Source organism: Solanum pennellii, chromosome 11 (assembly GCF_001406875.1).
Source record: "Solanum pennellii chromosome 11, SPENNV200".
Lineage (NCBI taxonomy): Eukaryota > Viridiplantae > Streptophyta > Magnoliopsida > Solanales > Solanaceae > Solanum > Solanum pennellii.
Genome location: NC_028647.1, coordinates 5,885,301 through 5,909,593, shown reverse-complemented (window position 1 = coordinate 5,909,593; position 24,293 = coordinate 5,885,301). Strand labels below are relative to the sequence as shown.

Sequence of the window (24,293 nt, the reverse complement as noted above, 5' to 3'; positions counted from 1 at the left end):
GTACAAAGTAAAATTGATGAAGATAAATAAAAGGAGAATCAAACACTAAAAAGGGGGTAATAGAGGTGACATGAAAAACATTTGCCTAAAAACTTGCAATACATTTAATTAAATGTGAAATTCAAAGCCTAAGAGCGGGGTTCGTCCTATTTCACTTAAAATTATTTTAGTACTCGTTTAGTTTCTATTTTAGATTTTACGATTCTTTAAAGAAATTAAATAAATTTATCATTATACATTTATTTAATATTTTTCTAAAGTTAAATTTTCAATAAATGAATATAAATAATTAATTTTTAAATTGACTGCATAGTATTAATCATTTAATTTTTTATGTTGATCAAATTCATATTTTCACGGTTTAGTAACACTCAAGGGTAATGAAGAATAGTACTGATTTTGTGAAATGTTAAGTACTATTACGAATCATATTATTATAGTAAAGACGACATAGAAATAGCAACAGAGGGAATATTAAGGAACATCTATTTTTAGTTAGGAGAAAGAGTACACCCTCTGTTCATCTTTATCTGTTCATAATATTAAATATAGATGTCCATCAATATTTGTTCTGTTCGAAAAATCAAGAAATAATTTATTTTTTATCTCTATTTTACCTTTGCTATTAGATACTATTCAATATTTAATATAGTTTTCAAAACATTAAATTTGATATATTCAAAGGGTAATATATTCATACTACTATTATCGATTGTTTCTTAAGGTGTGAATCAAGTCAATAATGAACAATTATTATTGGACAAAGAGAGTAACACTATTTCCGTTTCAGTTTACTTGTTTGATTATCATTTGATTCAAAATTTTAAAAAGCTAAAAAATATTGTTGATCTTATGGTATTAATTGTAGATACGTAAAATGTATCAAAATATCCTTTAGAGCCTTTTGACATTGTTGTTGGGAGGCAACATTTTTTTTAAAAAAAAAATCAAGAGTTCGACAAATCCTTAAAACTACCTTTATATGGAAGCAAAAACAGTTTCCCATTGTTGGGAAGAAGCTAAAAATGCCACGATCCAAAAATAAATGTGATAACACTTGTTTATTTCCACCAATACAAGTCAATCTCAACCCAATGAAAAATGAAAGAAATGCAGAAAAACCGTAAAACAAGAAAAAGATAAAGCGAAAACATCGTAAAGCAATAACAACATAAAGCGGAGAACTTATTTTTCTATTAAAACCCTTTATTTTAGTTGTCACGTGTACAAGCCACTTACTACATAATAAAGTGTAGAAATAAGAAATAATTGCCAGTCTCAATTTTTGTTTCTCAAATAACACAAAGCTTAAAGAAAAGGAATACAGGGTCCACCTAGATGACAAACAACTACCTCTCAAATCCTTCACGAGCCTCAGAAAAAGAGAAGAAGAGAGATCACGCTATACCAGGCTCGATACCTACACTAGTGTAGAAGCAAGGAGTACCAACAACACCGTATCCAACAAGCAACCTAATAAACAAGGCATCTAACTAGAAATTGAGTACCCCTTACACTCCGATTGAATCTCCTAAAACTACAACCAACATAGAAATCATCCCAACATAGTGATTCTACTACACAACATTCACAAGGCCTAACATCCACAGTTCAATAGTCACAATCAACAATCAACAATCAACAAATCAAATAAGTCAATCTCAAAGTCAAGTAGTTCAGTCACATGCAACAAGTGCATTAATCACAAGTAACAAACAAGTCATGCATAAGCATCAAATGCATCAAGTCACAATAATCAATCTCTCGCAGTATCATTATCTATCGGCATAATATCACTAGCCAAAATCTTTTCTCATCGTTTTTATATCAAACCACTATTCAGAACAATTTTTCATCGTCTTTATGTCAAATCACTAGCCAGAACCATTTTTCATCGGCTTTATATCACTCGCCGGCAAAGACTTTAACATCATAAATCACCACATGCCTCATGACGGTGTTCAATAATCAATGCACGTAAGCAATATTACAGCAAATGAAAGAGGCAACAATTCACACAATTCAAGTCCACATTCGTGCTTTCAAGCATTTCATCAATCCATCATAAAGTTCATAACAAGACAATTCACATCATCATGTTTATCACAAAACATTTTTCATTTCAACTTTTTTTTCATTCACTTAGATATATCAAGTGGACAATTACCTCATCCCCGTTACTCCAACAAAGAAACAATGAAGGAAGTACATGAATTCTACTAAAATACAAGGTTTAGGAGATCACTTGCCTTGCATAAATTAATAATCACTTAAACCTCAAAAGTGAGGCATGCAGCACGATCAACTCAACCAACTTTTAGAGCATCGAAAAGGACCCACGGTATTCATTTGGAATCCCGTAAACACAAATCACATATGCAAATTAAATAGCTCGACGTTTTTGGACTCAATGAAATCATCAAAATACGAATCTGAGGTCTTCTTGATCAACATGCATGAAAAACATAAAATAAAAAAAAAGTAAGTCACACTTAAAAAGGCTGAAACAAGTTCGGATCTCTCAAAAATCAACGAAGACCTTTTCTAAACATGAAATCATCCCCCCCCCCTCTCGAACTAATGGAACTCTCAAAATTCTGGTCCGAACATCTGAACCCCGAATGTTGACCAAAATCAATCCAAATGCTAAATTTTTCACAATTTCACAACTTAGGACCTAAAATCGTCAAAAGACTAGGAATCTCAAACCGACAACACTCACAATTTGAATTTCACATTCCAGAATGATGGAATCGACGGAATTCTATTTCGACACTCGAAACTTCAAAAATCACTTTCTTAACAATATTAGTCTTTCAAACTCAAAACTTACAGATTTTTCAAATTCTAACTCCAAGATCAACTTTTTAAACTTCATCATAAAAGACTTGAGGATCGATATCGGAAGGGCAAAATGGTAAATTTCATGAAAAGGTCAAAAATAACCAACCGGGTCATTACCAAAAGATCCGCTTCTTAAAAAAATCATAAGCATAATTTTATTTTATTTTTTGAAGATCGAAATATCTCTTCCATTTATACATAATTACCAATATATCCCTTATTAATTTATTACCATATCTCATAAGTTTGGTTAAGTTTCATTCATTTTTTTATAAGTAATAAAATTTATTTTATTTTATTTATGTTTATATACTATTATTTCATATCTTATATATTATTTTTACAGGATTTTAGAAATAAAAGTAACAACAATATTTTGTAGGATTAAGAAGTATGAATGAATTAGTCAAACACAATTTGTTTATCAAAAACACTCTCGAATGAATTAATCAAACACAAATTATTATTTTTTTAAAGCATTTTTTTGAAAAGTTATTTTAAGAAAATAATTTTAGAAATAAACAAATTTTAAGCAACAATACAAAGAGCTTTTAATCTTAAGTTTTTAAACATATCACATAAAAAATAATATTAAAGAATTGTAAAAAACGAAAAGAGACATCATTCTTGAATTGAAAGTAGTTGGAAACGTTTGAATATTTCATTGTGATATTCACTTGTACGTACCAAACTCTTTTAATGTGATACATACAAGTGAATAACCCAATTTGACCTTAATTGGTTTTGATTACTATTGTCAAACGTAATGGTCCAAATAAGAGACAACCTTATACCTACTTCATCATAAAAATAAAACATACAAAAAAACAAAAGTCGTTGCTAAATACAAAATGATTAAGACAAGTATATTTATGTGCTTGTTTCTTTAATTAACTTGGTATATAAAAGATATATCTAATTTGTGTTTGTCATTTTTAAATGATCCAAAGAAAGTCAAAAGGTTTTTAATTGGTATGTTCGACGATAGCGGGAGAAAACATTTATCAGAAAATATTTCAAACTTTTCAATGTTAGGTTGGTAAAAAAAATAAAAAAATTCCAAGTCTGAAAAATGATTTTCCTAACGAAAAGTAAGAAAAACAAATTCTATAAATGACATTTGATATTAATTATTTTTTTCTCGCCCTCTAACACACCTCGCCTCTATAGCTCCTATTTCATGCCACCCCTGCTCTCATCCTCTATCCTCATATATGTCGTGTTTGTTTAGATTATATAAAATGTTTTTTGGAATAATATTCTTTGTTTACTTACGACATAAAAAATAAAAATTAAAAATAAATAGAGTATATACACTTTGAGGTTTCCGTGACTGCGATTTGTGACTTTGTATGTGTCGATGACTCTTCTTGTACTCTCCACAATGATGGCTATGTATCAAATAAAATATAATTGATTAAATTCTACTTAATCCTCTAAATTAACCTTTTGAGTTTGAATATTAATTACACCCCTTTTATCTTTGAAATGTGGAACAAATAACCTCACTATTCATATCTAGGGTTTCAAAATGGAAAATGATCATTGTTAAAACTTATTAAAAGGTTTAAAGTCTCCCAAATTCCTTAAAAGCTTCAAATTATCAATCATAGTTCTATCCTTATTTCACTGTGTTACACATAAAATGTATTACTAAAAGTTTTTACTTTAGTTAATGAAGGATTAGAAATCGTACGCTAACTACATTCTATCCCGAAAAATTTCCCTGATTACAAAAATCTAAGATTTTTCATTGCTTTTGGATACATTCATTGATTGTCGGATACATTGCAAATGATACATTTCTTAATGGGACGAATGTATCTAAGTGGGATATGGATGCATGTGAGAAGGGATAGGGATGTATCCAAGAGGATAGAGATCTATCTGAGAGGAGATATGGATGTATCCTAGAGGGGATATATGGATGTATCTAAGAGGGGATATAGATGTATCCAAGGGGGATAGGATGTATGTGAGAAATGATATGGATGTATCCGGAGGGAATATAGATGTATCCGAGAGGGGATAGAGTTGTATCAAAGAGGGGATAGAGATGTATCATAGAGAAGATTTTTGTAACTTTTAAAATTGTAGGAAATTTTAGATTTTATGATATCTAAAGTTGTATATTTATATAATTTTTCTTTAGGAAACTTACAGAAATTTCATACATTTGGGGGACTAATTACATCATATCCCGAAATTTCTCCAGATTACAAAAATTCTTGATTTATCATTGCTCTCGGATACATTCCTTGGTTGTCCGAAACATTACGAATGATACATTACTGAATGAGAGGGATGTATCTGATAGGGGAGAAGGATGTATTCGAGAGGGAATTTTTGTAATCTTTTTAAATGATAGAAAATTTTAGAAATTATGATATCGTAAGTTGTGTATTTATGTAAAATAAAAATTAATGAGATTTTTTCAAAATAACTCATTGCACTTGTATAGTCATATTTTCATTTTTCATGAGCATATTAAAAAAATGCAACAATGTTTCTACACTTGGTATACCATGTTATACAATATTATACATGAGCTATAAACGATGAATCAACCATATATAATAGTGTACAAGAGGTGTTTATATACACTTTTACACTATTAAGTATTAATATATAATATTATACAAACTTATATAAAATAGAATTTCGTCTTCTCGAAACTCCATCTCAAATGGATAAAATAAAAATTATCAAATAGCTCAAAACTTCATCGAACAACTAAAAATTTAACCACAAATTAATATCAATCACCATTTTGTGGAAAAATTAAACAAATAACAAAATCTAATTGTGAGTTTTCAAGCTCTTGGAAACTCCAAGAATGAAGTAATTAATATTTACGTTAATCCACCCAATAATGTATAAACATGAATATCACTTTCAGTCGGTTTTTAAGCTTCAAATTTTTTTTAAATAAATAACAATCACAAATTAAGAAACAATATTTTTCCTCCAAGTATTTTAAAGGAAAATTATGTAAAATATCAAATATTTAGCATATATTAGGTACTATAACTATATTTCAAGAAAATTATAATGCACGGCTTTGGTATCTCCAATTTTTGCTATTCGCAATATATATAAATTCAGAATTTGTATAATTCGATTTCTTACTGTATCAATCCAGAATTTTGTATATGCTTATCATACCTATTTGTATACAATTTATGCAAAAATCATAACAATTTACCTTGTGTGTATATTGGCTAGTGAAATATACAAAAAGGAGTTCTGAAAAATTATTAAATGTATAAATACAAAATTTGTATATATTTCCCCTATTTGTGTATTCTCAAACGAAATATACAAACGAGCATATATAAAAATTGCGCCTCCATAACAAACGAAACTATAGCTATAAAGCACAATTATCATAACTATAGATTTAAAGCCTTATTATGTCAAATATATTTGCTATTTCTAGAATTTTCTCTATTTTAAATTATATACAAAATGAACTAAATAGGTTAAAAGTAATATATTTACGGTCTCATAATTTTGAACCAAATGATGCCGATTGACGAAGGTAAACATTTTTTTTTCCTAATTTTCATCTCAATCCAACGTAATTTTTATGTAACAATTATTTGAATATTTTGGTTCATAATAATTAGCTCTGCCAATTAATATGAAAGTGTTTGATTCAGTAAAAAGTTGTAAAATGAATTAAAAATTTTTGATCTAAAATAAATTATAAATATTTGTGACTGTAAATCCTTTCAGAATAAGATAAAAAGTATAAAGTAAAATTGCTATTACCAATTATAAAAATATGTCATTTCTTTTTAAACCTATTAACAAAATTATATCAATTGAGACGAGGGCGTAACAAAAAACAAATAAAACAATATGGGGGGTATCTACGATTCATTTCTCCTCCAACATGAAAAAAAGAGGAAATAAGATTGAATAAGTGAAGGCAGTGGAATTAGAAAGAATATTGTATTTACAGAGAATGTATATGCATTATGCACAAATACAATTATATGTATTTCACTATTATTATAGATGCAAATACAAGATATATTCCACTACAATTTCTTATGCGCGCTAATACGGTGTATTACACTATTATTATGTGCACGAATACGATGTATTTCACTATATTTACTAATGATGGTAGATTTTGTAACTAGCAAAATCTCGCTATTTTTTTTTGTGAATTTGAAACAAATAGTGTTATTTACGATTTTTTCTCTAAAATAAACCAAACGACTATTGGGCTGCCTTGTTCCTTCGCAGCTGAACTTCAGGCCCAATTCTCAATTCTGACTAACAGGCCCAATCGTACTTTAAAGCTCTATAAAATCTGTATATTTTACGAAATAGGTATGGAAAATCTCCTTAGAGAAGGAAAGTCATAATGAAAGCTGGAAGGTAAGTCAATTCTTTTAGGATAGATCGAAAGTTCCATCGATTTAGGTGTAGGAGGAGTAAGGGCTTTTAGCCTAAGAAGACGACGGTGCTAGAGAATCAGTAATTGGGGGAATAATGATTGTCGAAGGGAGGTAGCGATCTAAGCCTCTTAGGCTTGGCACAGGAACTCTTCAATCGAGGCTTAGAATTTTGCTCATAACGTGTATGAAAAAACTGTACAAAATTTATATATTATTTGTATCTCTCTCACAAAGCTTAGAATTTCACTCACAGTTTTTGAAATGTGTATATGATTGTATAAATTTTATATAAAATTTATGTTAGATTCTTGGAAGAAAAAAAACATAACATTGAATCTTGCTCATGATTCACGTATAAAATCTATATAAATTATATGATGCATGAGCAACACCTTTGGGCTTTGAAACCAACTCCTTCAACTCTCGATTTCTTATGAGGAAAAATTACTTGGATTGATATATTTTAATAAATAATTGTTGATTTTAGTGATACTTTTTATTTATTATCATTTATAATAATATATAGCAATATTATGTTCAATCTGCAATATGTATTAAAAGTGAATTATGTATGCAATATATTTATACGTGTATTATAAATATTTTTAAAATATATTATCCTTGTTTGGTAAGAAAGTGACTTTGAATTATAAGAGTACTAAAATGTGTGATAAATGTATTATCTATCATTAAATCTTTTATTTTATGTGAATAATAAATTATACTTTGTAATATGTATTAAATTTGTACTATAAATGTATAAAAAGTTATCAAGTGGAAAAAAAATTATTGCTATAAATAATAAATATTTTCATAGTATAGTATATTTATGTAAGTTCCCTTCTTAGTTCCAACCCAAGCAAAATCTTTCAGTTGAATAAATAAATGATAAAAATATACGACAAGATAAATATGTGATATGTATTCATGTTAAATTATAATCGCTTAAAATATTATAATTTGTAGCTATATGTAGGGTTTTATAACCAAATTCTCTCCCTCTACCTTGCCTCTCTCCTCACACCCCTCTCATGTATAAATTAGTACTAACATTTGGTTAGGAATTTAAAAATCCACGTAACTAATATATATAAGTTATGAAGGCAATATATATATGCACTATTATTTTCGGTGTAGATTATCCTACATATATTCTACTCCATATTTTTGTGTTTTGTACTATTATCAAAATGTTTGTATGAATTAATTAAGGCATAATGCATCAATATGACTTTTACTTTGCTTCATGCTCTCCAACTTCGAGTATGTACATGTTCACACTTAAACTTGTATAAAATTGAGATTATAAACATATTCGTCCTACATGATAATTTTGTGTCCTACATGGTGTCCTATGTGTATTATATCATGTAGGACAAGTGTGTCTACTTGTTCAATTTTATACAAGTTTAAGTGTATATTTATGTACACTCAAAGTTGGAGGGCGTAGTTATCCGTTGAAGCCTATCTAGTTAAGGATTATGTTTATGTATTATATCATTAATTAACGTAAAATACACATACAATGGGCATGCACGTATCTAAATTTATTTTTCCTTCTTGTGGAAGTAACCGTTGTAATTTTTTTAATAAAACAAAATTTATTGGCAAATATAATAATATGCATATCCTGATGCTTTTCTTCATAATTAAGCAGCCAAAAAATAAAAAAACCTAACAGACAAATATAGAATCGCTTTCTCTGCTTACCAAAAGCCATCCTTTTTCCCTCTAATTATCCCAGTCTTGAATATATATATTTTTTTAAATTTTTTTTTTTGAAATCATACTTACATATAAAACTAACACATATTCCTGTTTTTGTTTGTAGAATTAACCAAAAACATGTCTTCAACGGAAAACCCTAACAGTGGTAACAGAACCTTCCATCGTTACTGGTGTTATCAATGCCATCTTATCGTCAGAGTATCGCCGGAAAATCCCTCGGAGATCATCTGTCCTCGCTGTTTCGGTCACTTCCTCTGCGAAATGAATGAAACAAACCCTGGACAACTCTTAGACTTCACTGCATTTGATCCTTCTCCAGAAGCTAGAATTCTCGAAGCTCTGACTCTAATGCTCGATCCTAATTTATTCAACACCTCTCAAGCCAATGTGGTCCCTATTTTCCGTCGTTCAGACGGAACTGAAACTCTCGTACCACCACCACCACTACCTACTCGTGGACGAGAGAGAATTCGAGACTTCTGGTTAAGGCCTAGAAGGAGATACTCATTTCTAAACGACACGGATGAATTTACACCAGAGAGCGGAATCCTAGCACGTCCGCGCTCATGGATTGTCATCCGACCATCATCATCGGGTGGACCTGACCGCGGACAAAGACGGCGGTTAGGTCCACCCGATGTAAATAACAATAGAGATTATTTCACAGGTCCTGATCTTGAAAATCTAATAGAAGAGTTAACACAAAATGATCGGCCGGGTCCTGCACCAGCACCGGAGCCGATCATTAATTCGATTCCGACAGTTGTAATTGCTGCCGCACATTTAAAAGATGATTCCGAATGTCCGGTGTGTAAGGAAAAATTTAAAATAGGCGGAGAAGCAAGAGAGTTACCATGTAAACATATATATCATTCCGATTGTATTGTTCCTTGGTTAAGGTTACATAATTCCTGCCCGGTTTGTCGGAATCCGGTGCCGGTTTCTTCAGAAGCTCAGGTGGATAGTTCTGATGATTGTGTTGAAGAAGAAGAAAGGATGAACAGACAACGGCGTTGCTTCAGACTTAGACAAATGGCAGCTTCTCTATGGCCATTTAGGTCGAGGTATCGTGCTATGCGTAATCATGGTGAGATCTAATTGATATCTATTGTAATAATAATATCAATACGAAACAAAATGTTGAGATTTAGAAAATAAATTATTGTGTGTACCTACAGATGAACCATCGGCGCAGTCGTCATGTAATATTCTTTAGCGGAATCAAACTACAAATTGAAGAACAGGTGGGGTGACGCGAAGAAGAAATTATAAGAAAAAATGCAAAAATTTAGAAAAAAAGACAGATCAATCATGTTGTACGTGCAATCTCTTTGCGTATATAGAACTTTGTGTGTCGTTGTAATACTTAGTTGAACCTATAAATTTCAATTTTTATGAACAAATTTCATACTTAATCCAAATTGTTTATATACTAAAATTTAACTATGGATTTCGAAGAAAAGGTAGTATATCTGTAAAAGTACATTTTAAAACAAACTAATTATAAAACCCTTGGTCAACAAACTATACATAGTCCTTCAGGATGATTTAGTTGGTTTGAGGGCGGTTATTTATACGGATAATTCGGGATCGATCTTCACTCAATGCCTCTAAACCGAGCTTGTCACATGGTATTTGCCTAGTGTGGTTTATATTCATATGTCGATTCCAGACTATTACACTAGTTAAAAAAATCTATAGATATCGCAAATATATACAAGCTACAAGCTACTATATATTATTACAAATATTTTTTCACTTTATTTGAATTTTTTAAGTTTTAAAGTTGAATTTAATAATATAAAGGAAAATGAAAATTATTGCATCTAACCATTTATCCTTAATAACATAAACATAAATTAATGATTGTTAAAAGACATACCAGAATTTGTAATATAAGCAATGGTCTTAGTGAGTCATTCAACATGAGCAAACTACACAAATATTTAATTGTGAATGAGGAGGAGGAGGATGAGGGGGAGGGGGGGGGAGGGGGGGGAGGAGGAGGAGGAGGAGGAGAAAAATATCAAGAGGTGTAGAATTTTCGTAGTTTTTATAATGAGAGGAAATCCTCTATTTATAGACAACAAAGGGTAGTGTAAAAAATGGTTATTGTGCTTCATCAGAAATGTTTCAACTATTTGAAAAAGTTCAATCCTTTGAAAAGCTCACAATCTTTTATAAAAGTCGTAACTCTTCATCAAAGTCGCAATTCTTTATAAAAGACATAACTTTTTATAAAAGTCATAACTTTTCACGAAATGGGAAGACTAGTTTTGATAATAAAATAAATTAATAGGAAATCCTAATTTCTGGTGGCGCCACATATGTGGGCTTAAGGTTTTCTTTTATATATATACTAGATACATGCGCCCGTGCTAGCACAGGCCCAATATCTCTTTTTTTGTTTCATTTTACGTGACACATATAAAATTTAGAGAGTTGATTAAACTATAATATGATTTTAAATACTTTAAGTTATTAATTATTGTAATTTATAGTATCTTATGTAATTTTAAATAATATATGTTATTTTCCTTGTCCCAATATATATGACACAAATAGGATTTCAAGAGTCAATATGTTGTTAATTATTGCGTAGAACCACACATGTGAAGAGACATATTGGTTGTCTTTTGTGTTGTTAAGATGAAATAACTAAAATATGAATAAGAAATATATTTGGGTATACAAAATGTCAGAAGCCTCAAATCAACAAATAAGCTGAAATTAATCAAAGACCTCTGCTAATTAAAATACAAATTTTTTCAAGGTGAAAATTTCGTAAATCAATTAGTAGATTTAGAGGTCTTTAATTATCAAAAATAATACTCACCCGTCTACTATTAATTGTCATATTTTCCATTTTAAAGTCAAATCATAAAAACTTTAACTAGTATTTTACGATATATTTTTCACCATATTGATATGCAAAAAAATTGCAATATACTTCTATACAAGTAGTAGAATTAGAAGTAGATAATATGATATATGATTATTATGTCAATTTAATTTAATTCAAATTTAACCAAATCATCACAATCCTTCTTCATTTGGTCCAACTGCATAGCACTTGTTCTTCACCATGTTCGATCACCTCCATCGTCTTCCAGTCTTCTTCTTCCTCCTTTCACTCTCATTCTCCCAATCCATCCATGAAAACGAAGAATCAGACACACCCATTCACCGTTTTCAACAATATCTCAGAATCAACACTGCCCATCCTAACCCAAACTACACTGCCGCCATTAACTACCTCACTAACTTCGCAAACTCCATCCCTAATCTCCACTCCAAAATCATTCACCTTACCCCTACTTCACCTCTACTCCTATTAACCTGGCCAGGTTCAAACCCTACACTTCCCTCCATTCTTTTCAATTCCCATCTTGATTCTGTCCCTGCTGAACCAGATAAATGGACCCACCCGCCGTTTTCCGCTCACAAGACTTCCGATGGAAGAATATTTGCACGGGGAGCGCAGGATGATAAGTGTATTGGTATGCAGTATTTGGAAGCAATCAAAGCGATTCAAATTAGTGATTCAAAATTTGTGCCACTGAGAAATGTTCATGTTCTGTATGTGCCTGAAGAGGAGGTTGGTGGGTTTGATGGGATGGGGAAGTTTGTGGAGTCGAAAGAATTTGAAGAGTTGAATCTTGGGTTTATGATGGATGAAGGACAGGCCTCGCCTAATGATGAGTTTAGGGTTTTTTATGCTGATAGGACTCCTTGGCATACGGTGATTAAGGCTGTTGGAATGCCTGGACATGGGTCTAAATTGTATGATAATTCTGCTATGGAGAATTTGATGAAGAGTATGGAGGTTATTACTAAGTTTAGGGAGTCTATGTTTGATATGGTCAAGGCTGGAGTGGCTGCTAATTCTGAGGTCATCTCAGTGAACCCGGTGTTTCTCAATGCTGGAACTCCTTCAACAACTGTGAGTTTTTTGAGTTTCCCATTAAGCTAGCTCATTTAAGTTCTAGTATATTCTTGTTTTCCAGCAGTAGTTGATTGTATTAGGAATTTTAAATTTAGTCATCCGTATTATCTTTCGTTTCAACTTGATAAATATGTGATGCCAATGATACTTTCTTAAATGATTAGTCTTTCAAATTTTCTTTAGCTTAAAAGTTATTGTTGTATTGTTTGTTTTTAAAGTATATTGAACTATGATCAAAAGTAACTGTAATGTATTTGTAAAAATGAAATGGAAATACTGTAGTCTCTAAAGAAGAAGGAATTGGACTCAAAATGGAACTCTTTATTGATTCAACTGAAAGGTTACAATTGAATTAACAAAAGAACTACTCCATAACCATGAGCTCCAGTGACCTGTAATGGTAGAATTAAGGTAAGAAGAAGAAGATAAGAAAGAAGAGAATAGACTAGGAAGAAGAAGAAGAGGTAGATTGAGAGAAAATACGAATTCTTAGTTGATTCTTCAATCACTCCCTTTACATTTTCCCTCTGTTTATATTAATAAGAGAGAGATGATGTGTCACCTCTGCTCATGTGACTTTCAGTCAACTTAGATGTCTCTTAATCAATTCAAATCATGACAGAAGCCTACCAATTGGGAATAACTTCTAAGGTTAGGTAACGAATTATGAACCTGTTCCTGTTAACAACTTTTCAATGGTTGTGCTTATCATTGTTTCCTTGCATAGGGATTTCTGATGAACATGCAACCCTCTGAGGCTGAGGCGGGATTTGATATTAGGATGCCGCCAACAGCTGACCCCGAACTTATGAGGAAGATAATCGAAGAGCAATGGGCACCAGCTTGGAGGAACATGACATATAAGGTGAATATTGCTTTTCTCTATGCTTATCGATGTTATTTTGCAGATCTTAGCTTATCTTCCCACTATTACTGTGTGATTTTTTTTTTTTGAAAATTTATATAGAAATATCTTGCTAACCTTGCTTGTTATGCATAGTTTGCATATCTGAGATTTGGAAGGTATATCAATTGTTTGTAGTCACAGTTCAAATGCATCTAGATTAAATGATGATGCACTTGTTAGCTTTTGGAACTGTTCAGAGCATTTTGAGGTATATCATCGGTATACTGAAATATTTGCATCTCTGTTTAAAGTAAGTTGGTGATATCAGCAAATAGGTTTCTTGTGTAGAATTCACTATCCTCTGACTTGTCGATTTAAAAAGAAAAGGTTACAGGTAAGCCAAAAATTACTTGTTGAAATCGTAAGCCTCCTAGGCCTTACCCATTTTGATTTGCTTATGCTGAAGGTTATTGTGACATTGAGTAATCATCTCTATATAGAAAACATAGTCACTAGGAGCTGGCCATGCTAAATTTGCCATCTATGCCACAAGATCTGATCAAATCTGCCACTCTCCCCTCTATTGAAGTTCTGTGTGCTGTAAGAAGAGCTCATGCTGACTGTGGGCTTGGTAGGCCTTGGAAGTCCTTGGACAGGCTGGTAGCTGATGTTGACCAAAGAGTATTTTTCTGGTTGTCTAGTCAGCTTGAGCTCCTGTTTCTGAGCAAAATGGACTCGCTTTGCACCATGGGTTTCTACTTTACCAATATGTTGGGGAAGTGGTGCATTATTTCATTAAAATCCATATCAATTTGTTCCTGTATGAATGGTGTGGTTATTATCGTAGGAGGTGAAATCAAAAAGTCATGCATCAAGAAGCCAAGATGTGTTGATTCAACTCAAGGAACTATCAGCCAGTGTGGTGAATCTTCCAGTTTTATCTGTCTGAGTTGGGAGAACCATGGGTTACAGTCTTTTCCCCAGGATCTTGCCCAACTTCAAGTTCTTGAACCGAGTGAAATTGGGTCCTAAAGAATTAAAGCTTCAAGGACTATTGGATCTCACTATCTGTACATTACCATCTGTACCTGGGTGCGAGCTAGTGCTGGAAAATCACCTATCGGAGTAGGAATCAAGCACTCATCCACCCTTTGCTGCAAAACCTTTTGTTGGTCTGAATTAACAATAGTTTCGACCTCGCTAGCCCGGCAAGCGAATTCATAACAAAGATCAATCCAACCTCTAGTGACCTGTCTGAAACCCTGCATCTGACCAGAAAAGCCATCAACTCCACAATTCTGCACCTTGAATGCACTGACCGAAATAATGAGGCAGTACTTTGGCATTAACTTGAACTCAGTAGACAAGTCTGTACCTGTCCTGACTTGATCATCAGACGTGCCTCTTTTAATAGGTTTCTGTCTTTTTTTTTTCCATTATAGGTGGCGGTGAGACTTGATCCAATCCACCATTTCCCATCCAGTCTTTTTTTTTTTTTTGAGAAAGGTAACATTTACTTCTATATATCCACAGGTATATTGCATCAAAGTGTAGTTCCCCTCCAAAAATTTATACTTACATCAGCCCTAATATCATCCAGTCTTTACCCCACCCAGTGTTCCCCTCCCTGCAGCTATTCCCATCCACCATTTCCATCATCTCTTTAGCATACACACCCCACTCCCTCCGCCTCTCTCTCTTTCTCTCACCCTCTCCAATTCTTCTTCTTTCTCTAGTTTCAAATATTCCAGCAAAGCTCCATTATTTCCCTGAAAAAAATATGAACTGATTTTTTTCCGGTAAAAAATTGTTGTTATTTCTTGTAATTGTGATAATGATTACTAGTGGGAAGAAGATGAAGGCAATGGGTAGGAAGTTTTGATGCTATTAGAATGAAAGGGGATGAGTATTTAGTTTGGATAGACAGCAATGGTGTACTGCCAACGCTGGCGAAAGGGGTAAAGACTAGATGGAGAAGAAGACAAGGGTGGGATGGTAAACAGATTTTCAGCCAGTGTTTCCACACATGTATAGAGCATACTCTCCAGTGAGGTATGACTTAGAAAAGCAATAAAAAGATGTATGTCCAGTGAAACCGATTGGGCTGTGTTGATACATTAATCAGATGGAGTGATAGATCAGTTACTAAGTGTGGTAAGAGGTGGTTGGATAGCACTAATCAAGTGAAGCTTGATGTCACTCACCTGTTTTCAGTCTGAACTTGAGCAGAAGCGAGAAGCTTTTGTCTCATAGATGTTCCTATTTGATTGTACCTGTTGTTCTAAGTCCGTTTTATTGGAGCCTTCTGCGACCAGTTCACCAAATTGTGCACCACTTGCACTTCGCTAGAAAGTACTTTCTTGATTTTAGAGACTACTTCGTCACTTGTACAAAGGAGGTTCTATATGCTGAAGTTTCACTTACCTGTGACCTAACATCTCCTTAATGTGGCTATATCTGCATAATTCTGGAGCAATAAGAGGGAGAAAAAGAAAGAGGTGATATGATACCTATATTTTAATCTGAATTGACATGATTCTGACGATGAACTAGATTTTGAAGGCAGAATAGGGAAGCTTACAGTTGGAGAAGAAATTTCTTCGCCTTGAATTTCGTCAATTTGTTTGCAATGTCCTATCACCAGAGTTTGATTATGATCAATTTTGTCCTACTCCCGTCTACTACAGTGTTTCTATTGAATTCTCAAAATCTGTTGTAGTCTGGGATGATGTAATATTCATATATTTGTTCCCATTTGTTCCATTTCCGAGGTAGATCTCCCTGGTTCTTCGGATGTCTTGGTCAATACTTTCAGATCCAAAAATCTGTTGCTTTTGATGAATATTTCCTTTCTTTCGATCCATTCGAAGCATGCGGATGGTTCTTCATTTTTCTTAATGATCTCATATGATCTCCCCCCAGCTAAGAAGGCCTTCCTTTCCATCTTAAATGGATTTTACACTAGTTTTCAGCTGATGACACTCCAAAGTCATAGTAATTGCTATTATATGATCAATTTGAAACTTGGGTTCAACCAATATGGACCTAAAGGTGATGGTAGAGTGTGGCTGCTGTGGAGAGACAACGTTAAGAAGAGAGAGTTTTGAAAAGAGGAAGGATTGGAGAAGTCGATAAGAATGTTGGCTTGGAATTCACAAATTAGGATAAATTTGGCTGGAAATCTAGAAAGAAATAAGAGCTTAAATTTTAATCCAATGGTCATTTTCTTGTATTTCTGAAGCTGCTCGATGACTGAAAATTTTCTTCTTAAAGTGGTCCATAGTTTTCTATTGTCACAATATTGGGACAACTCTGTTTATCAATCTGTCAATCAATCAGCTATGCCTCAAGTAATCTTTCTATTCATCAGTCTGTGAATCAATCAGCTATGCCTCAATATGAGTCCTCTGTAATCATTCTGCTGGTCAATTCTGTGTATTAAAAACAAACTTTATTTAGGGTGACAACTCTAAATAGAGCATATATAAGTTAATTTGGTGTAGAGACGTCATTTCTAATGTAAGTAATGGCTGGCTTCATTGTGAGGTAGATGCTTTTTCCCATTCCCACTCGTATGTTTAAAATCACCAAATTTAAAGTAGTTCACATTTGGGTTCAATATGTTATTTGTCTTACTAAACACAAAAAGGGGACAAGGTGTACTTTTGGTCTTCTGATTCTCAGCCTTTTTGTAATGTGGCAGATAACCGAGAAAGGATTCCTAAGGGACATCATGGGCCGTCCTCTGATGACACTTGCTTCCGATTCCAATCCTTGGTGGTCTGTGTTCAATGAAGCTGTTACTAGAGCTGGTGGAAAACTCTCCAAACCTGAAATATTAGCTTCGACTACTGATGCTCGATTCATGAGACGGCTGGGAATTCCTACCTTTGGTTTCTCCCCAATGAAGAATACCCCCATCTTACTTCATGACCACAATGAGGTTTGTCTCTGCTTCTATCTATGACAAATCAGTAATCACTTGTTTCTCTGATGCCAATCGTTTGTTCACCTGGCAGAACCTCAAGGATACTGTTTACTTGGAGGGGATTAAGGTGTACGAATGCATTATAAAGTCATTAAGTTCCTTTGAGGGATCTATGAACACTGATGCTATTCTTCTCTGAAAACTTGGTATGATATTCTTCTCTTTTGAGTTTTCCTTGATTTCAAGGTATGCAAGTTTTAAATCTGCACATGCTATAAACATTAGTCCAGGTCCTTTAGGCACAAATCTAAATTTGTTAAATTCTACTGTTACCTTTGTAAAACAAAATAAAATTTGTAACTTCTCATTGAGTATCTTTTTAATTGTCTTAAGTGGAATTGAGTGTTTCTCTTTACAAAACCTGTGGCATCATTGGAAAAAGTACTGGAGGATTTCTCCTTCTATCAGCTGGCTGGTGTTCCCCTTTCATGCTAAGATTACTTGGGTGAACTTGCAGTTTCATGCATCGCTTGGTTGATTGATTGTGTCTCATGACTAGAATCTCAGCTGTCCTGCCCGACACGAAAACAGAAACAAATTGTTTATCAGATGACCTTTCCTGCCAATACCTAGTTGATTGAGTCCGATAAAGAACATTCAAATTAGTGTAAGCATCATGTAATGCAAACAGATGATATTACAAATGGAGTGAACTATTTTTGTTTCCTTCGATTCATTGTAATTTTGCTGATTCAAAAAGTTTGTCTACTTCGATGTCTGGATGAGTTCTCTATCAGTAGTTTCTTAGACGTTCTAGCATTTGCTAGTAGATTTAGCATCACTTACAAATTTACTCCTTGAAAGTCAATTGCAAATGACATGAATGCAACCCTGGAAAAAAAGAAGGAAGAAGTGCCTGACTGCTGATAATTTGGACTACTCCAGATAAAAAAGTTACTGCAAAGAATAACTATAGCATAGGTGCCAAGGGGAGATAATCACGTTTGTCTGTTTAGGAAGTTTGGGAATTTCAGGTTTCATGACAACTTTTTCCAGCACATGAACATTAACCAACAGTTAATGATAACAAGTTTCTTTCCATTTGATATAAATCCTTTCAGCACATGAGTTCTTTTTTTTTTTTTTTGATAAAAGTTAAAGTTGTATTCTTCAGCATTAAGGGTATGCTGGCTACCTCCAAAAAGTTACAAGCTAAATCCATAATAACATAGATCCTAGGGAATCTACCAACTGTTCTACTTCTTCTATACCATCTTCTTTACACCAAAAAAACAACATGTTAATGCAATTTTCTTTAACTTTCTGAATAGTGTTAGTAATATTCTCATGACACCTAAGGTTTCTTTCTCTCCAAATAACCCACCAGACACAAGTAGGTACTATAGACCACCATCATTTTTGGGTCTTGCTCCCCCTCCTCTCCTCCTCATTCAGTACATGAATGTTAACTAACAGTTATACTGTTAAACTTTCACGATCTGAATGTGGAAGCAGAGAAGATTCGTCAAATAGCCCCTATAATATTTGTGATAATCCTCATCGACGGCTACCTTCTTGCAAATGTATAATGTGAAACAGAAGTCCTTGATTGTGGTTGTGAATTCTGAGCTCTTAGGTTCAAAACTCAGCGGAGACAAAAATCTTTCCTAGTCTTGGCGGACAGAGTTATCTAGTGCTTGTTGCTGGTGGGAAGTGGCAGGTATCCCATAGAATTAGTCGAAGTGCGTGAAAGCTGGCCGGGACACCATGGTCGTCAACAAATAATAAAAATTGAACTAATAGATTTATTGCCTTTCAACTGTAACAGGTCATTGGTCTTGAGCTTTTGATGAAGCAAAGGCCACACAACTGCCTATATTTACTGGAACCTGAGCATTTCAAATAAGATGGCCCAAAATCAGAATTCCTCAAGGGTTGTAGAAAGAATCAGATATGAAACACTGGATTTGAATGTTAAAATCTTAGACAAGTCTTAAGATTCTTTCTCTCTCTTTTTGTGTTTTTAAGGAATCCTCCAAAACTAATATCTTTTCTGATTTCTAAATGAAACAAAATGATATACATTCTTATTTTCTGCTAACCAATTCATATGATGGTTTGGCTGCTGCATTAACTTCTTTTTCTTCAGTGCAACTCCTGCCCATCAGGCTATGAGAAAGAAACTACACCAACATACCCTAATGCAAGGATCTAACATAGATGATTCAAGCACAACACAATTTTATTTGGGTCTGAAGAGTTAGCAACATGGCTTACTTGATCGATTTGGGATTTACCAAATGAACTTTGTGGGTTTAGACACTCATCAAAATATTCTTCATGTCATTTTTGTCAAAAAAGATGTATGGATCTTTTTTGACAAAAATTAACGTGTACTCACTCGGTGCTTTCTGTTTTTGGAAGGGATTCCCGTTACTTTCCATCTTTTGCTAACAACTACCAGTGAGTTGCCTGTTACTGTCTCCTAAGTCGCTTTACAAATATGATCCCGAAATAGTGATTTCCATATCAGTAGAACCAGTAGCTTGTTTTTTCCTGAAGTTTTAGCCCTCCACCCCTTTGTTTACTTTGAGTGTACTGGAGTTTATGCCTGTTCATACTGTGGACTTGAATGAACATGTCAATGCTAGTTTTCTGATGTATGAACATCTCATAACTGCAGATTTGATCATTGATTTTCATAGTCATGTTTCCAAGAAACTCTACGTGTTGACATAGAATTAATCCAAGCTCTGAAATCATGTTTTTTTTAAAAGTTTTGCAGGGGATCTCTCTTTTGGAACAGATGATTTGTGCACACAATATGGTTTTATAACATCATTACAAAAATAACAAGATCATCTACATGGGAAAAAGTGTTTTACCCTTTAGACTCATGTAAATGTAAGTGTACCACTTGCAATAACTTATGTTGGCAAAGCATGCAAGACTATGCTTCTTTGGGAGCTTCTACCAGTTATCCTCTGATGTAAAAGCCCATATGAATTTTAGTCAGTCAATGTTTCCACCTATGTCAAATAATAAAATAAAAAAAGCAGCTCGGTGCACAACGGTCTATTGTACACAACCTTACCCTGCATTGTAGCTCGAACCAATGACCTCTTGAGTATACATGTGATATTGATATCCTATTTTACTTTGCAAGTCTATCTGTCTAGATGTACATGTGTGTATATTATTTAGTGGATAATAAATGTAATGTCCAATTTGTGATTGGAATTTGGTTGCTTCCAGGATGCTGCTACCTTGATGGTTGTTGCCTCATTTTCATACTACACACATCAAGATTCAGAGCCTCTTTATGATTTTTTTGCCCATAACCTAATCTCCAAATATTTCAAAAAATTTGGCTATTTGACTTGAGTTGATTTGTCTCATCTTATTAGCTGGCAAACCTCTCCATCTATTGATTAAATATGTTGGTTCACATTATTGCATTTTGTCTTTTTTCCAATTTAATATGCCATTGGTACGGAACGTCCTTTACCCATAGTACTAGTACCTATTATTTCAAAGTACCCTACACATGCTCATTTCAAAAAGATTGAACTTGTTTTGAAGATTGGATAGGAATCTTTCATGCTCATTAATGTTAAATGTCTTTGATATAACACCGAGGATGTAGTTGCATGATTGAGATTCCTCCGATCTTAATGAAAACTTTTGGGAAGAGCATTTTACTCCTTTAGTAGACCTACCCTAGTATATATCTGAATTAATGGAGTTGAAATTTCGAATATCAATTGATTCAACTTAAAAAAAGAATGTACCATCGAAGATATAGTGAAAATTGTTGAGATTTCTCCATCTTTAGTTAAGTTTGATCTTTGGAATTGTACGCTTACCACAATGCAAATCTGATTAATTGGACAAAACAAACTTCGGATATCAGATGGTTAAATTTACTACTGCATCACAATCCTTATCGGTGAACTAATGGTTTCAATTGTAAACATTCTAATGGTGTCCATTCCTACATATAACTAAACATGTCCCATCCTTCCATATGAGTACTAAACAAATCCCATGGGACCAAAAATGCAATGGAACACAACTCATTTTTGAAATAGAAGATTAGTTACCTTATATTGTAACTTCTAGGAAATAGAGAAACAATATTTGTGAATAGATGAAATTAGATACACCGTACAAGGAACAATATTCTTGCTTTGGTTGGTGTAACAATATCTTTAAATGCTAGACAAGTGGGGTGAACAATCAAATATCAAAGTAATAATTCAAAAGTATGGTACCTCTAAATTATTATGACTCTCACTATGAGGTCACTACTTAATTTTAAATAATTTAATTCCCTTTCATACATTAGTTTTCCTCTTAATATAATGATCAAGGAGGAATTAAAGTTATTATAATATTAAAGCAAACTATACATTATCTTTTTTTTTTTAACAATTGATACTAAACTGATTCGATCAATTACAAGATTTTTTTTCTGTCCGTTTGTTGATTGTGTTATGTTTTTCAAGTTATCTTGAACTTCCCTATGCACCACATTTGATTGTTACACTCCTAATAACAAATGGTGGGTTGACTAGGCCGGATCAATATTGAAGACTGATAAACTTCTAAAATCGAATTAAAGCTCTACCAGAAAGGGTATATATTATTTAAGTAAACTTCACATCGAAAAAGAAGGAAAGAGTGAAGTGTTATACATATAAGACAAAGTACAACTTAATACATCAAAATCATATTGATTTTAAGCAAAACTTAATGCACATATTAACTTAGACTTATGATGAGATTAATTATTTCAACTCATTAGCCAAACGACCCTCACATGTACTTGCTTTATCTTTTTAGTAATATCATTTGATTAATCAGATATAACGTTGTTTTAAGATTTTTTTTTCCCGTTTATTATAATAAAAGGAAATTAATTAATAGTGTTCTCACTTATTCTTTAACATGATTCGGACTCTCAATCTATCGATTTGTTGATGAATATGTTCAACCACTTGAACAAATTTCACTCGATAAATTTTATTTTATTTGTGTATCAAGTAGTTATTTTGTTAGAAAAATACTTTATACTAAATTCAAATTTTGGTTTAAATTTTATGGAAGTTGCTTAGAAATTGATATTATGATGGAATATGTCAAATATTTTGGTGTAGAATTACTGTTTCAAAAGGGCAATTTGCCAACTGTAAAAATTATGTTCATATTTTTTATTAATCTATTTGACGGTCACCTCTAAATTAAATTGTCAAATAGTGTAGTTAAACCAACCACTTCATAAAATGGTTAAACATAATTTCTATACATTAATGCATATTATTTTTAAAATAATATTGTACTTTAATTTCTCCAAAGATCCCTAAATTAAGGTGGTGTTAGTGTAAACTCACATTTTTTCCTCTTAAACAATTTTTTCTTTGTTCTGTTAAGCACTGAGACATGCAAGTTGAATGTTAATTAACTAATTAGTCAATAATCTTTTGTACAGATTTCTTGTCAAATGACGTAGTTAGCTAGCTAGTTGATCCAAGATAAACATAAACTAATTATAAACTAATTACCATTAATAGTTATGAAGCTCAATTTAAGTTTATATTTTTTAGGGTCAACAAGTTGACAAAAATTTAGATTCAATTAGGTCAAACATCAATCAATTGAACTCGCGTACGTAGCCTCGGTTAACAAGCGGGTCGTTTGGTTGCTAATTAGAGATATATGTACGTTTTAAATTCAGAATGAGTTATGCGGAATTGAATTATTCATGTGTTTTTATATTCTCATATATAAGCTAATATATAAACTCTTATAAAATATGCATGTTTTATTTATGCAGAATTGTAAAATGATAACCAAACGTCGAACTTGATCATGTATTGAATTTTATACAAATTATCTAAAAGAACTACTAAACATGGTATTAATTATGCTAAATTGTAATACATAAATAACACACTTTATAAATCAATGTCACGACTCAAAACCGTCGTGATTAGCACCTACAGGCCACACTAACTCTTCGGTGGGAGAACCACTACTACCATACAAATAAGCAAAGAATCTAAAAACTAAGGCATTCATCGTAGGAAAACAGAATAAATATTAAATTGAAGTTCTCATAAATTTAAATAATTGATCTAACTACTAACAATGCGGAAGATAAACCTAGAATCAGAAAGTCAATGTACCAAAATATCTAACAAGGGTTCAAGTCTAAACAAGAAATACTAATGAACTAATCCACTAATCTAAAGCGAAGGTCTATGTCCGAAAATGGTGGACATAGACGAAAGCGAATCACATGGCAGCCTGGAAGATGTGACTCACCCTTGAATTCGATGTGACGATCTTTAATTTCCTAAGCGAGGTCTGTCAATAGCCGCATGAAGATGCCTGTACTCAACAAAAATAAGAGCAAGTGCAGAATCAGTACACAACCACAGTGTACTGGTAGGATCGCGGCTATCCCAATAGTGCAATATAAACAAGTTAACAAAATTATAAACACATGCATGTATATCAACGTATACAACATTATCAACATGAAAATTCGACAATACGTTTCACATGCTTATCACATCATTGGTC

General features: G+C 32.8%; 2 protein-coding genes across 6 annotated transcripts; both read left to right on the top strand.

The window, feature by feature from the left end:
• Positions 1 to 9,025: 9,025 nt before the first annotated feature.
• LOC107004150 (E3 ubiquitin-protein ligase RZF1-like) lies at positions 9,026 to 10,399 on the top strand. The gene is made up of 2 exons (XM_015202388.2): positions 9,026 to 10,071; positions 10,163 to 10,399. The coding sequence occupies exons 1-2, from the start codon at positions 9,102 to 9,104 to the stop codon at positions 10,198 to 10,200; spliced, it is 1,008 nt and encodes a 335-aa protein (XP_015057874.1). The 5' UTR covers positions 9,026 to 9,101; the 3' UTR covers positions 10,201 to 10,399.
• A 1,627-nt stretch (positions 10,400 to 12,026) lies between these two features.
• LOC107005038 (aminoacylase-1) lies at positions 12,027 to 20,960 on the top strand. Of its 5 annotated transcripts, none has more exons than XM_015203497.2 (5): positions 12,027 to 12,927; positions 13,658 to 13,795; positions 17,481 to 17,720; positions 17,797 to 17,911; positions 20,483 to 20,960. In XM_015203497.2, the coding sequence occupies exons 1-4, from the start codon at positions 12,070 to 12,072 to the stop codon at positions 17,902 to 17,904; spliced, it is 1,344 nt and encodes a 447-aa protein (XP_015058983.1). In that variant the 5' UTR covers positions 12,027 to 12,069; the 3' UTR covers positions 17,905 to 17,911; positions 20,483 to 20,960. The 5 variants fall into 5 exon arrangements, with proteins under 5 accessions (XP_015058983.1, XP_015058987.1, XP_015058985.1 ...); XM_015203501.2 differs by having other exon boundaries at positions 12,070 to 12,927; positions 20,491 to 20,960; XM_015203499.2 differs by lacking the exon at positions 20,483 to 20,960 and adding an exon at positions 18,223 to 18,479 and having other exon boundaries at positions 12,070 to 12,927.
• The last annotated feature ends 3,333 nt before the right edge of the window (positions 20,961 to 24,293 follow it).